This window comes from Thermomyces lanuginosus, assembly GCF_041956635.1.
Source record: "Thermomyces lanuginosus strain ATCC 200065 unplaced genomic scaffold VTN49scaffold_31, whole genome shotgun sequence".
Lineage (NCBI taxonomy): Eukaryota > Fungi > Ascomycota > Eurotiomycetes > Eurotiales > Trichocomaceae > Thermomyces > Thermomyces lanuginosus.
In genome coordinates this window covers 85,397-100,230 of record NW_027192365.1, presented here as the reverse complement: position 1 = coordinate 100,230, position 14,834 = coordinate 85,397, and the positions used below count along the sequence as shown (strand labels likewise).

The 14,834-nt window shown below is 52.1% G+C and overlaps 6 protein-coding genes and 1 non-coding gene across 7 annotated transcripts; 2 read left to right on the top strand and 5 right to left on the bottom strand.

Annotated features, from left to right (window-relative positions):
- Positions 1–228: 228 nt before the first annotated feature.
- On the bottom strand, positions 229–1,896 carry VTN49DRAFT_4036 (uncharacterized protein; the record flags this gene model as incomplete). Its single annotated transcript, XM_069411938.1, has 6 exons — positions 229–1,288; positions 1,341–1,392; positions 1,445–1,537; positions 1,591–1,654; positions 1,707–1,816; positions 1,875–1,896. The coding sequence occupies 6 exons, from the start codon at positions 1,894–1,896 to the stop codon at positions 229–231; spliced, it is 1,401 nt and encodes a 466-aa protein (XP_069267231.1).
- A 530-nt stretch (positions 1,897–2,426) lies between these two features.
- On the top strand, positions 2,427–2,970 carry VTN49DRAFT_4035 (uncharacterized protein; the record flags this gene model as incomplete). Its single annotated transcript, XM_069411937.1, has 2 exons — positions 2,427–2,771; positions 2,863–2,970. 2 exons carry the CDS (start codon positions 2,427–2,429, stop codon positions 2,968–2,970), a joined length of 453 nt encoding a protein of 150 aa, XP_069267230.1.
- Positions 2,971–3,996: 1,026 nt separating this feature from the next.
- Positions 3,997–6,039, bottom strand: VTN49DRAFT_4034 (uncharacterized protein; the record flags this gene model as incomplete). The annotated part of the gene is made up of 3 exons (XM_069411936.1): positions 3,997–4,890; positions 4,944–5,190; positions 5,237–6,039. The coding sequence occupies 3 exons, from the start codon at positions 6,037–6,039 to the stop codon at positions 3,997–3,999; spliced, it is 1,944 nt and encodes a 647-aa protein (XP_069267229.1).
- A 445-nt stretch (positions 6,040–6,484) lies between these two features.
- VTN49DRAFT_t55 lies at positions 6,485–6,570 on the bottom strand. Its single transcript has one exon. It is a non-coding gene; the product is annotated as a tRNA-Gly (tRNA).
- A 200-nt stretch (positions 6,571–6,770) lies between these two features.
- VTN49DRAFT_4033 (uncharacterized protein) lies at positions 6,771–8,210 on the bottom strand (the record flags this gene model as incomplete). Its single annotated transcript, XM_069411935.1, has 4 exons — positions 6,771–7,886; positions 7,937–7,965; positions 8,025–8,068; positions 8,122–8,210. The coding sequence occupies 4 exons, from the start codon at positions 8,208–8,210 to the stop codon at positions 6,771–6,773; spliced, it is 1,278 nt and encodes a 425-aa protein (XP_069267228.1).
- Positions 8,211–9,938: 1,728 nt separating this feature from the next.
- VTN49DRAFT_4032 (uncharacterized protein) lies at positions 9,939–11,628 on the top strand (the record flags this gene model as incomplete). Its single annotated transcript, XM_069411934.1, has 2 exons — positions 9,939–10,063; positions 10,134–11,628. 2 exons carry the CDS (start codon positions 9,939–9,941, stop codon positions 11,626–11,628), a joined length of 1,620 nt encoding a protein of 539 aa, XP_069267227.1.
- Positions 11,629–11,794: 166 nt separating this feature from the next.
- VTN49DRAFT_4031 (uncharacterized protein) lies at positions 11,795–12,839 on the bottom strand (the record flags this gene model as incomplete). Its single annotated transcript, XM_069411933.1, has 3 exons — positions 11,795–12,178; positions 12,232–12,543; positions 12,594–12,839. The coding sequence occupies 3 exons, from the start codon at positions 12,837–12,839 to the stop codon at positions 11,795–11,797; spliced, it is 942 nt and encodes a 313-aa protein (XP_069267226.1).
- Positions 12,840–14,834: the final 1,995 nt, after the last annotated feature.

The following is a 14,834-nucleotide window of genomic DNA, read 5'->3' as shown; positions in this document are numbered from 1 at the left end:
CCTACTTTGTGCAAATAGGTTCTGGTTTGATGATGCTTAAATGGTTGCAGTGATAATACCCATTTGTTCATTATTGTACAGAGAATCGTTTGGAGTTCGTTTGTTCGTGCGATGAATATTTGCTATTTATATACTGTAACAATGCTTTTTCTTCATCTCCATGTCATGCATGATCATCAGGGTCTCCTTGGAATTTTCTGAATCCAAAGAAACAAGCCCCGAGTCAAATCAAACCGCAAAATCCTCATCCCCACGATAGAAACCCGCAACCAAAAACGCCAACTCCAACGCCTGCTTCTCATTCAATCTCGGATCGCAGAACGTCTCGTACCGATCACTCAGGCCATCCTCGGTGAGGTTCGCCGCACCGCCAACACACTCCGTGACGGCTTCTCCGGTGAGCTCGAGGTGCATTCCACCAAGGAAACTGCCATGTGCCCGATGAATCTCGAGCGCCTGCTTCAGCTCCGAGAGAATAGCGTCGAATGCGCGGGTCTTGATCCCCGCTGGGGTGGTGTGCGTGTTGCCGTGCATTGGGTCGCACTGCCACACAACGACGTGGCCGGAGCGCTGTACGGCCTCGATGTGGCCCGGAAGGTGCTCGGCGACCTTGCTTGCGCCGTAGCGGGTGATCAGTGTGACTTTGCCGATTTCCTTGTTGGGGTTTACAGTGTTGAGCAGGTCGACGAGCTCCGAGGGTGCCATCGTGGGGCCGATCTTGATACCAATGGGGTTCGAGAGACCACGGAAGAACTCGACGTGGGCACCGGTAACTTGCCGCGTGCGGTCGCCGATCCAGAGGAAGTGTGCAGAGGTGTCGTAGTAGCCGGTTGGTGGAGATGACGGGTTAAATGAGTCCGTAGAGGAGGTCGCACCCGGCGGATGGCGGAAGAGTCGCGTGAAGCATTGCTCGTACTCGAGCGACAGGCCCTCGTGGCTCGTGTAAAGATCGACGGTCTGCACACCGCGGTCACGGTCCAGCCCGACAGTGTGCATGAACCGCAGGGCGTCTGTCACGCGGTTGACGATCGCGGAGTACTTTTCCCTGATCCGCGGGTCGATGACATGGCCAAGGCCCCAGTCAAGCGGGGAGTGAAGGTCAGCTAAGCCTGACGACAGTGACGCGCGCAGGAAGTTCAGCGTTGCTGCCGAGTGGAAGTAGGCCGACACCAGGCGTGACGGATCCGGCCGGCGCGACTCGGGAGTCGCATCGAAACCGTTGATGTTGTCGCCACGGAAGGACGGCATGGTCACTCCATTAACTGTTTCAAAAGGGTTTGAGCGAGGCCTGCACGTATTGTAAGCATATACAGCTGTAAGTCACTCGAGAGAACACATACTTGGCATACTGTCCTGCTATCCGCGCAATGCGAACCACTGGTTTATTGGCTCCTGAGTCTAGTCAGCACGTTGCTCTCATCTTGGTCAGAGTACATATACATACCCCAGATCAAAACCAAGCTCATTTGCAGCAGGAGTTTGACCTTGGCCTCGATATTGGCCTGCTTGCAGTACGAGAACAGCTCGGCACAATCACCTTGACTCTTGGTCAGTCCAAGTCCAATTGACATGGTGGTAGGAACGACCTACCGCCCTGCAGAACAAAGGCTTTTCCCAGTGCAACCTCACGGAGGTGTTTCTTGAGTTCGACGATCTGCATAGTGGTTAGCTGTGTTCCCTGTCAACAATTCGAGAAGAAAACGCACCTCCTGAGGCGTCACCAGCGGAGGAAGCTGGCGCAATTGGGCCAAAGCTTTCTCAACAGCCTCTGGATCGTCATAGGTGACATCTTGCTTGATAGGCTTGGATTTCCAAGCTAACACATTGTCAGATTTTGGACAGGGAACACCACAGAGACACAATTAGGGCCGTACAATCAGGGCTCCAATCCGCCATTTTGACAACTTCGTCTCTGTTCAAAGGCCGGAATTTTCTTCACGGTATTTTGCCAAAGTCAATGGTGACTCAATTCAGCGTCGTAGTGGCAATGAGTCACAAATCTTGAGCTGGAATTTCAAGCTCTTATGGACCAAAGTCAAAGAAAACAATGAACGTTCAACAGATACGTCGACTGCTCTCAATCAGAACATCTTCAATGGTACCTGATCCAAGCCCACTGGCCAATTCTGCCTTGACATCATATGCATCAACTGTCGAGAAATCCAGCCCACCATCAAGAGGGACATAATTTTTAAGTGAAGCAACGTACTTCAAGATCTGACCAATGAAAGGCGATGCTTAATCATAAGCTAAGCAGTTGCGGGGAAGAGGAACCGTGCACCAAACCTCATCAGGTTTAACCTATGGATCAGATCTGGCGGGTTGAATTACATAATCTAAGCTTTTCTGACGGACACGAAGAAACGCCCACGACCTAGAAGCTGTTGACCATCTAAGTGCGTTCACAACACCCTAAGACCGCAGCCATGGCAGAACCGAACTCTGCAGCTGCCGCCGCTCCAGACGGCGACAACGAGCAACATCTTCCCGCCGCCGCCAGCGCGGAAGACCGCAAGGCGGCCGCCGCTCTTTCGGCGCTCAACACGAATGAGATTTCGCAGGAAAGCGCACAGGAATCGACCGATGCGAAAAATCTCTCCTCAGCGGCTGTGCAGGAAGCGCTCGGAAAGGCTATGAGTCGGTTGGAGGTCGGTAGTAAGGCTGCTGGCGGTGCAGGCAAGGGTGGTGTGCCAGCGGCGGCGGCACAGACGTCGCAGGAAGGTGTCAAGAAGAAGGCCGTCAAGGTTTCGTCCGAGGATGTGGCGTTGTTGGTGAGTTTTTGGCTCTTCTCTTCTGAACTCTGAACACGGATGGGCAGTGAATGAATGGGCGATGCTGATATTCCTGCGAAAAAAAAACTAGGTGGAGGAGCTGGATTTGACCAAGAACAAGGCCACCGAATTGCTCAAGGCGCACGATGGTGATGCCAAGAAGGCGATCCGAGCATTTATCGCGCCGGCCGCGGCATGATTCGCATGATGAGACTAGTATTCAAGCCCACTCATAAGCTTATAGGGAAACATAAGCGTATTTGATGTCTGGTTGTTGTCTCTATGGACGAGTTAAGGTGCATTTGAGGGACTTTATCACGGTCAACCTTAAATTAAGAGTAATGAATCATGAATCGTGAATAGTCCTCATGATCTGCCGTCATAGCTACTATTGCATTGACATCGAACAGAAAAATCGGGCCTTGGATCTCAACCTTCCGAGCGTTACTAGGGTTAGGGCTAGAACCGGTTATCCGAGTCTCGATGATTTTCAACACATAGCAACTATCGGCAAGTTTCGGTCCTTGTTTGAAAAGATAATATTCCCTTGTGGTTTCTTAGACACGTCCAAGTCGCCTCAACACGCTGAATGTGGCGTTCCAGTCCATGGGGATACTGCGCATCAATCGAGATGCCAATCGCCGGGTCGCCAAAACAAGATGGGCGCGAGCGTTTGATATACCTCAATTGTTGATCCCTTGTTCTCTAAAACAAACTCACTAAAATCCAGCAACAGACTGCTCTGCTTTCGGGATGGAATTGGGAACAAAGTTCGGATTGAAGAACCAGAACTCAAGGCCGCCATCTGACCGGGGGGAAGCCAGGCCAAAAACATCCCGGTCGCCAAAGGGTATAGGTTTATACTTGTCTCCAAAGACCCTTTTCTTGTACCTTTCACATATCCACTCCCGACGATCCGCGGGGACGGGAGGTTGCGCCGTTTGTGACGTCGAAGACGACGGGCCAATAAAACAGGCTGCCCCAGTAATAGGCAATGTGAGAGGTGAGAAAAACGAATTTATCGCCCTGTTCGAATTGGAAGGGCTGATCGGTCGATTGGGCGCTCAGCTCGTCGACGGCGTAGTCACATATGAGGTGCAGTTGTATGATACAATTCATAAAAGTTATTGAACAGCTATCAAAATGAACTAACCTATAACTATACTCGTATGTACTGTGGTTATTCTATATTCGATCACATTCGGCGCCGGATAACTTGTCCAGTTCACCGCGCAGGCCGCATTCTGGACTTTTTTCGCTCAATCCCTTTGCCCTCGTAAATTGCCCATGACACAAACCACCCCAGCAAGGCTTCCACTGCCAACGCCCACCAAGCCGCCCCAACAACATTATTCTTTGACCCCAATCCCAGACCCAGGCCGCCAAGTAACGGGCCCAGTGTCCGAGCGGCACTCGAGGTGCTCTGCGCAATGCCATGGATCGTGCCCAGCACGGTAGACTCCGTCACAGAGTTATTGACAAGGATAATACCTGCGGGCAACACAAAAGTTCGGGAGATGACCTGCAGCGACACCACCAGGATGAAGGCAGGCCATACCAGATACGGCGCTCGCGGAATCAAAACCAGGAAAGGCATCAGCGTGTAAGCAAGGGGTGATAATGGTAGAAACGTGCGAAACGACCGTAGCGTCCCAAGACGGAACTGCACCCGGGGATACACCAGGAGCTGCAGCGGTAGACCCACGATGCCGATGATGGCAGTAGCCAGGCCGACGTTGGACGAGCTCAAACCGAGGCCGCCACTGAAGTGCAGGAATCCTTTCCTTGTGTCTTGCCGGGACATGGGCAGGAAGACAAAGATCATGTTGTTGAAGGCACTTGTGTGCATCGCCAGTAGAAAGTGAGTCACGAGGGTTAAAATTACGTTTCGTTGAAAGATGTGCCGCCAGGGAGACCCTGGTTTGCGCAGTTCGGGAATCGGAGAGGGCGTTCGGATTCGGGAAGATCTGATAGATGCGTGTTCGATGTCGATAGGACTCAACGGCTCGGCATCCTGGTGAAGGGGGGTGTAATCTGCCTTTGCACCACGGAATCTCTTTACTATCGACCTTCCTAGTTCACGGCCCCAGTCAGGTTTGTACCGGGCGACCTCATGTGTCTGCAAGTAGTTAGAAATGCGTTCACTCAGTAGACATTCTTTCAATCACCCACCTCATCCAAGCCCAAAAACGCCAGCGTCCAAGAAATGACCAGAAAGAAAGCGCAGACAAGATTCGGCAGCGCAAACGGCCATTGTCGCATCCACCACACTCCATCCTTCCCACCAAGCAAGGACCCAGGCCCAAAGAGGCCTGGATGATTCTCAATGGGGTTCGCTAGGGACCCTCCCAGAATCGGCCCAATGACGACGCCTATGTTGAAGCACATTGGCAATAGCAGGAAGGCTCGTGATTGATATCTGACACGTTAACCATGATCATCACTCCTGAGGAAGATTCGCTTACTTCTTCTCTTCAATAATCTCCGCAATCATCGTCCTCATGACACCGACATTACTATTCATCAACCCTCCAATAATCCGAAACGCCAGCGCCGAGGCATACGACCGCGAGAACCCAAACCCCAGACAGGACAAACACGAGCCAAACAGCCCGATCAAGATAATCCGCTTTCTGCCCATCCATGCTGCATCCGCGAGCCGTCCCCACCACACAGCAGTTAGGAACTGTGCAGCCGTGAAGCTGGCCTGGACCATCCCAGCCTGAGCTGAGATGGTCGAGTCTGGCAGCGACGGATTGAAGGACTTGAGCTGGTGAAAGAGGTATGCCAGTAGCGACGTCTGCGTCAGTGGTTCCGAGAGACGCGCCAGCGTTAGGATGGCTAGCTGGCCCTTATGCGGCAGCTCGCGCCATGTCACGGGGCGATTTGGCTTTGTCTCAACGGCGGCCCGGGTGGTAGCATTATTGCCTTCCATTGGACACCCTTCTTCCTCACTGCTGCTGCTGCTCGTCAGATCCGGCCGATCGGTCCGCGTCTCATCCTCCTCTGTCAGCGAGAAGCGTCGAATTGCGCGGGACCGCCCTGAGAGCGTGGATCTGCGGCGGGTGGGATATTGATATTGGCGATTCGCATCGCCACCGTTATCGGGCTGAGTGGCGGCAGTCCCATTGTAGTTCAGCGGATTGGACGACGAGAGCAAGGAATCGCGCTCGGTGTAGGATGGTGAGCCATTTTGCGAGAGGTCTGGCCCTACATTCTCAACGGTACTAGACTCGCCTGCGCGTAAATTTCGATTTGGCGAGGTCATCCACAAACTTTAAAAAGCTATGACGTTGATCAAAGTTGGAAGCGGAATTAACAACGGCTTGATTCAGATTAGTTTCGCTTATCACAGACATGACTTTGAGGGACAGGACATCCTACTCGTATGAGTACTTATCCAGTTATCTCTTCTACATTGACTGGAGTCTAGACTAAAATGACGCATTAATTGCTCGGTTGTTCTCCGTAGTTCGTCATCGTATTCTTTCTTCCTGATTGACACGTAACTGCAGTGACCATGCCGACTTAGCCGATGTCCATTCGGATGATCCCAACAAATCTCCTATCTGAACATGGAGTCGAATGACGAGCAAGAGAACACGGCCGATCAGAAAAAATGAAATAGAAGTCCCAACGGGCTGTTGGGATGATGGACCAAAGTCGGTTTAGCCGGCCCGTAACTCCGATAACGAAAGAAAAAAAGAAACGCGTGCGCCGACCGGGATTCGAACCCGGGCCACGGTCTTACCCAGATAAGGATGGGAGGACCGTATCGTAACCCCTTGACCATCGGCGCGACAATCGTGCTCGGCTGTCCTATCTTTGCATCACAAGACAATATAGACCTCCTGGCCTTGGAATCCCCCCAGCTCGAGTCGATCTAGTTCAGTTCTTGTTTCTTGATAGATACCTACATGGCAACTGACCGATAAAATTCCATCCATTGCCCTTTCTATTAATTATAATATACACCAGAAGTCATAACATCATTCAATCTCACGAACCGTTACCAGTATTTTTAGAAGACGGCCGTGGTAGGTCATCTGGCCCGCTGACGGCCACACCGATCGCCTCGACCGTTGCGTGGTATTGCCCTTCCTCAGCGGCTTGATGAGCATCATACGGACATTCACCAGCAGTGCCACCATTATTGCCATCTCTCTCCTCCTCAATTTCATATTCCACCTTATGCCAAATCTGCAAAGGCACATCGCGGCCACCCGTGGCCTCGTTAATGGCCTCTTCGCTGATCGATGTCACAGGGGTGCTTCCCCTGAGAGTGGCTGACATGTTGCTCATTCTGGACGCGAGTGGGGTGCGAACACTGTGTCTCGCGGACAGGTTTGTGGAGCGTACGTGGGTGGTATTGCGACCGCCGCGTGTGGTGCCGTATCCGTAGCCGTCATAAGTGTTGCGTTTCCCAGAGCCATACGACTGAAATGCGCTCCAGCCAAAGAGCTTGCGAAGCAGTGGCCACCAGCACATCAAGTTGGCGACGTAGATAGCCGTGCTGGCCTCTCGGATGTACCAGACCATATAAATGGTGGTGAGCGGCGCGGAGAAGTTGAAGTATTTATTCAGGATAGCGGCAACGATCACAAACAATCCGAGGCTCATGACGCATCCTAGGAGCAACTTCTTGCGGCGGTTGAGTTGAGCTTTAGCGAGCACGGGAATGGGGACGACCAGCATAGCCGCGTCGGACGAGATGTTGAACACCGCCTGAGTAATGGAGTAGTTGCGGTAGGTGGCGCATTGTTCGTTTTCAACAGGCATGGCCCAGTATTGCGAGAACGGGCGGCAGTAAACACCATAGTAAGTGATCTCGATGACGATCAGGCCGATCGCAGCGTACGCGGCAAGGATCTGGACATAGATGTGGATCTTGAGCGATCGGGTCATTCGCCAATACATGGAAATCATGCAGGTCTTGACACCCCATGTTGAGAAAAGCATACACTGCTCGAGGCCGATGACGAGCTTGCTGCCGTGGATGCGTCTCTTAACTTCTTCCGGGTCTGCTAGGACTTTGGGATAGTCCTTCGGATCCATGAGATTGGTAGCATATTGGGAGGATACATATATTAAGACTAAAAGTGTTGTATATATTGCCTGTCAACGTCAGTGGGATAAATCGGCTGTCGCGTGCGGCCAGGACATACAAAAGTGAGTGTCATCACATAATCGTCAACTGTAGATCCAGTTAGTTGTCTCTCGAAACGATCCCCTGGGTTCAAAGATTCCACGCACGATGTAAATTCCTGATCCCCCCATTGCCGATTGTTCGCGAGATCCTGCATTTGATCAGCAAGCGACTTCGACCCTGGCGTCTCCAGCTACTGCCTACAGCCTCCCGATGAAAATAACTACTGCGAAACTCCAGAATATAATAGATTCCCGCAGCAGTTGCTGCGGTGTCGGCGACTCACCTCCCATGATGGATGTCTTTGAGGGAGAGATGAGCCGTAGACAGACGAAGGAGGAGACCCCAGAACGCTGGGTGGACTCCCATGCAAGGGGGTTCGCGACAAGAAATATGGGAATTATACGAGGAGTGAGATCCCAGCATGATTGGTTCCGGATGGGGATTCAAGGCATGCAGCATAAAGCCTAGTCCACGGAATGTGTCTCCCATGCAAAATACCTGGTGCACGGCCGCATGCTCCTCCCACGCTGAGAATGGTCCACGGAAGATATCAATGCCGTGACATTTTACGACGGCTCAATAAATTCATGGTGGGGATATGTGGTCGATCACAGCCGTCGGAATCCGGAATAAGTGATTTGAGCGACCTAGAGCGTGTCATTGACTCGTTTCGTTGGTAAGCTCCGCGCCTAGAGCGCATATACTCCGTACATAGGTTAAGCTTCATTCCCAGCAAGCCATAACTGAACAAATGATGCGCCGAAAAAATACGAAACTAACACAGTTCGGGTGGACCTGGATCAAACTATTGAAGGGCCAACAGCTGCTGAGCTTAATCTGCGTCGCTGGAATCCTTGTAGGGATCGTCTGGAGGCCACCGATGTTGCATGGAATCTGTATTAAATAACCTATAGATCCCCTACCATTCTGAGACTGAGGTGCCTGTATCGTGAGTCGTCCTGGCCATGATTTTTTAATCTTAATCCAACAGCCTCTCTGCACGGGTCAAAGCTCGATGGGCAATTCTGCTCTGGCCAATGCTCCGTGCAGAAGGCCAGAAGCACAAAAACAAGACTCGTCGAAATTAGCTTCGAAATGAGGCCCGTTAGGGTTTAGCCGAGTTTATCCAGGTCCACTTGCACGCGACAGGCACACATGGTTCCTTGGTTCCTCGTCAATCCAGATCTACACCAAAACAGCTGGTCCAGATCGGGAAGCTTGGCGGTCGATCAGTTTGTTGCTTGGCAAAAGCCCAGCGCTGTATCGGGCTTAGCGTGGGAATACCGGCTCAATCACGAAACCTCATTCGAGGACATTTGGAAATCTTCATCCCTGCTTGGACGTTGGATTCGGCAAGCACACGCCAGTTGATCCCTCGATTCAACACGCACGACGAATTCGGATAGCCAATTGCCCAATGAGTCGATGAGAATGCTGCAGTAGGCAATGATGCAAAACAATTGCTTTCCATGGGTTTAAGAGGGGGAATTTCGGCAGCTTCTCAACATTCTCACTCCTTTCCCTCTGAAGTTCACCGCGGGTCGCGCGGACGATACTATAAAGTTTGGCTGTCGAGTCCCATAATTTTCGACTTTGTTGGCCCAATTCTCGAACGATCGAACAACAATTCGTGATTGGTCTGAAGAACGGAAGCTCACTGAGATCCTCTCCTACGCCTCCAGAAGTCCACGCACGAGTCCGGGTGGCTCTCATCTAACGTGCCATTGTGGCTAACCATGAGACGAGATTGCTCCGTATGCAACACCGGAAATAAAGCCATGCAGGCAGGAAACAGAAAATTGCCGGTAGCTTAAATGATAACCACGTGGCGCTGCTGTTTGCCTGCTGAAGAATCAAGATCGAGACCGTTTTTCCTTCGCAGAACGAATCGGCCAGGCTTCAATGTATCTTCGACCCTGTCTGAGTTGAGTTTAGGTTGGCTTGCACGGCGCCACTTTTTCTAGAATTCTGCGTTTCTGCATCTCATTCCCGCTGTTTGGAGACTCGAAGATTGGGCAATGGGTTCGAAGAGCGCTATCCAGGTAGACGCATTCCGGCTTGAGGCCGCACTGGGCCATAAGCAGGAACTGCGGCGCGGCTTTGGGCTCTTCAGTCTGACCAGTCTAGGAATAATCATTGCTAAGTGAGTTTATTTCCTGATAGATTCGTTCTCTGCAGTTCCCAAATTTGTGCCCTGTCTAATCATAAGATAGCTCCTGGGCTGCAACGGGAGGAACAATCGTCACCGCACTGTACAATGGCGGGCCCATGGCAGTGCTGTACGGCCTGGTAGTCGTCAGCATCTTCTACACCCTGATCTCTGCATCGCTGGCCGAATTGGCCTCCGCCATTCCGTCCGCCGGCGGGGTTTATCACTGGTCCACGGTGGTTGCCCATCGGTACGGCCGTGCAACCGGATTCTTCACGGGATATTTGAATGCCTGCGCCTGGTTGCTATCCGCCTCGTCCATTTCATCGATCCTCGGAAATGAAGCCGTCGCCATGTACCTGCTGATGCACCCCAGTGTCGAGTGGAAGCCATGGCAAGTGTTCGTCGTCTTTATTATCGTACTCTGGATGTGCTGCGGTATCGTGTGTTCATGCAATCGCTTTCTGCCAATGATCAACCGGATTGCCCTGATTCTGTCCATGGGCGGGATGTTTGTCACCATTATCGTGCTGGCGGTGATGCCGCGAGGCCATCATGCCAGCAACGAGAGTGTTTGGAGGACCTTCCACAATGAGACCGGATGGTCGTCAGACAGCGTCTGCTTCCTGACTGGTTTGCTCAACGCTGCGTTCGCGGTCGGCGTGCCGGACTGCATCAGCCACCTGGCGGAGGAAGTACCGCGGCCGGAGGTCAAGGTGCCTCAGGGGATCATGCTGCAGATGCTTACTGCGTTCAGCACGTCCTTTGTGTATCTCATCGCCCTTTTCTACAGCATTCAGGACCTGGGTGCCGTGTTCAACAGCTCCATTGGCTATTTCCCAACAGCCGAGATTTACCTGCAGGCCACCGGATCGACAGCGGGTGCCGTCGGGCTTATCGCGTTGCTCTTCCTAGCAACATTCCCGACGCTGATCGGCACGCTCGTGACCGGCGGCCGTATGTGGTGGAGTCTGGCCCGGGACAAGGCAACGCCCTTCCCGAGCTTCTTCAGCCATGTCAACCCTCAAACGCAGACGCCGGAGCGCGCGACGATAGCCATGGCATGCATGGTATCCTGCCTCGGCGTCGTCTACGTCGGCAGCACAACGGCCTTCCAGGCACTAATCTCCTCATTCATCGTCCTGAGCACATTGTCATACGCCGGCGCCATCCTGCCACATCTCCTGACCGGCCGCAAGAACATCGTCCCGGGCCCGTTCTATCTGGGCAAGTACGGCTTCATCATCAACGCCGTGTCCATCGTGTACATCGCCGTCACGGTAGTCTTCTTCTGCTTCCCGCTGGTCATGCCTGCGACAATCCGGAACATGAATTACACCAGCGTCATCACTGCCGGATTGATGACTCTCGTGGCTATCTGGTGGGTGTTCCAGGGTTTTCGGCATTATGAAGGCCCCATCTACAGTATGGAGGCGGCGAAGCGGCTGGCCACTTCGTCACCGGATCAGCTTGAAATAGGCGGAAAGTCCACTTCGTCGGGCGAGGTGTCACCAAAAGACCCGATTAGTCCGATAACCATGGAGAATCGGACGAAATGAGTTGATGCATTCTCTTTGTCTTGTTCTGGTATATATTTAACTATGACGTTTACGACTGTATGTATATAATGATGTTGAATATCATGCTTGTTATGTGAGAATAGATCGTTGCATCATTTCCTCGTCCGGTATAATCGCTTACTTGAACATTAGGAACGGAGAAACTTTACTGTCTCGCCCGGATAATCTGACTACCCTCCCAAGTCTCCCCCGCATCGAGGACCTGGAACTCCTTCACGGCACCGGGCTCCACGCAGACCATCCGGGTGTACTCATCATCCGCGAAATCCGCCATACCTTTAGCTTTGTCGCTCCATGGGTTCCACACAGTAACGGTGTTGAGGCCCTGCCGAACAATCGAAAGCCGCGGCTTATCCGTGTCGGCGTCGACGACGGACACCGGCGTGGCAGGGTCGACATCGAGATAGACGCGATCGGTCTCACCGGTGATGGCGATGGCGGAGGACGTTTCTTCCTTGATGGCAAAGTTGTCGGTTTTGTCGGAATAGGACTTGGACTGGAGGTTCTTGATGCGGATTTTGTTGACATCCTAACAATATCAGCAGATCAACGTCTTTGGATAGGAATCCTCGCGAGGCATACAGGAACGTTAAAGTAATTATGCAGCAAAACGTGAAAGTCGAACCGCTCGTTGCCCTTGTTCTGCACCTGGAGCGACGTCTCCAGTCCCTCCGGCGAGAGAATCACGCTGTACAAAAGCCCAAAGTCGTACGGCCAGGCGGCGCGGACCTCTTCCTTGAGCATCTCCGACGAAAGACCAAAGTCAAGCTTCACAGCCGTCCCGCCGTCGGACTCGGACGTGGATTTGCCGAGGAACGCCCAGGTAGAGGTTCGGGCAAAGCCATGTTGCGGGAGTTTCGAGGTTGCGTGGTCCGAGGGAGGGGCACCAAAGACCTAGCACAATCAGCCTTATTCTTCCTCGGCGTTCGATGTGCAGAACGTACCGGAAATACTACCGGAATTCCACCCCGGATCGCCTTGCTCCCGTCCAGCACAGCCTGGGAGCTGACAAACAGTTGCTCCTCGCCGTCGGCCAGCTTCCACGATGTTACTGTCGCGCCGTACAGGCGGACAGACACGGATTCACCAGTCGGCAGGCGTGCATCGATCTGCTTGTCGGAGACGTCGACAGTGGGCTGAGGGATCGAGCGGGAGACTCCGATGGCGGGGGGCTTTTTTGAGCGGTCCATGTTGCGCGGGGCAGTTCAGATGAAAGGGGAATGTCTAGGAGCTGGAACAGCAATTGGAAGGCGTGAAATATTTCTCAAGGATTGTAGAGACTAGAAAAGAAGTGCTTATCTTCGCTTACACAAAAGCTCATGAGTATTTCATAGGGTTACAGAGCAGTTCATGCTTGTCTATGCATGTTGACGTGACCCGCGGGGACGGAGCGGGACCAATCTCCGAGTTAGGGAACCGGTCCCCTGCCTCGCGGTTCCCCACGGCCACACGTGCTGAGAGGGGGTAGCCCTAACCCTAACCTACATGCACCCCTTTGGACCTGGGCGGCAAAATAAAGCAGCCATGCCACCAAAATGACATTCTGGCATGGAAAGCTTTATATTTTTACGTATTGAGTTCATGTGACGAAATGATCACAAGCTAGTCAATTATCATTTAAACTAACGTTCCGAACGTCCTAAATCCTAAAGTCATGACCAGCCAACCTACCGTTGTAGGTCAGGGCATGTTACGCATGGTCTGTACCCAAGAAGGAGCAAGCACTCGTTGATCTTAGTGACACGTCGCGTGCCTAATAAGGTGTTGTATTCTTTTGATGCCCCGATCTCATGTTCCTGGAATTACACATTCTCGGACATCAGTGAGTACCGAGCATATATAAATAGGTCCCTGTTTCGTTGCAGTGCGTGTCCAGCACTATCTATCGCACCCCTCGTAAGCAGCTTTCCTTGGAACTGAGAACGTCAACAGCTTCGAGAATCAGTTAGGAGTGATCCATTCCTGCACCAAGTTAACTACTTAGTTTTATAGTAAGACGGCACGAATCTCGAGCTTGCGTATAGAAGCCGGCTCAGTCCCAGCCATATCCCGACTGATAGTGTCGATAGATTTCTCCGTGTTCAATACGATCGAGCCATTCTGAACTGATTCGAGCACAGGGGAGCTGCGATGGGGACTGGGATGGTAGTGGCTTGGGATGGTGAAGAATTGCTATGAGTTTACTCGGCCGGCATGAATTGACTGCGTTGTTGGGGCTGCGGTGCGACTATGATCGAATGTGCACATAATGATTCTGCAGGGAGTGGTATACTTCAACACTGCTCGGAGTTATTCGGCTCTGGGTTCAAAGTATAATTGTTCAGTCATGTGTATTGACGAAATACATTCCTGCTTTCCATAGAGGATAGGCTGGGTGCTAGACATGAGGATCGCCAGCACTCACCAATTTGGCTGGGACATCATCAATAGGATCCCTATCCACGTCGCCGTGCGATTCATTGGTCGTACAAAGTTGTAGTTCAATGAAAAAGACAGTTCCAGAATTTTGGAAAATGGTTAGAATAGTCTTACCTGTAATTTCATATCTCAATGTGAACACACAGAGACGATACTCTGCAGGAAGCCACAACATCTTTTTACCCTGGATACATACCCATCCATCTTCTATCGATGCTACAACGTTTGATTTCATACAGACCCATGCGGAGTGGGCAGTGATAGTCCGAAGAAGACTGCCCGTTGTGACATCCCAGAGCATGATCTTCCAACCAGAAAAGCAAGATACCAGCAGTCGGCCATCGGGTGAGAAGGCAAAAGAGATACTCCTTTCAAGGAAATCGTAAAAACCTGGGAGGGTCTGGCGCAGTTGACCCGTTATGGGATCCCAGAGCTTGACCGTCTTGTCAGAAGAGCAAGATGCCAGCAGCCGGCCATCGGGTGAAAAGGCAACAGAATCAACCAAATCAGTATGACCCAGCAGGGTCTGGCATAGCCCGCCCGTTGTAGGATCCCAGAGCTTAATCGTCCTGTCACAAGAGCAAGATGCCAGCAGTCGGCCGTCGGGCGAAAAGGCAACAGAATTAACCGATTTAGTATGACCCAGCAGGGTATGGCATAGCTCGCCCGTTGCAGGGTCCCAGAGCTTGACCGTCTTGTCCTCGGAGCAGGATGCCAGAAGTCGACCGTTGGGTGAGAAGGCAAAAGATTCAATCAAATCAGTATGA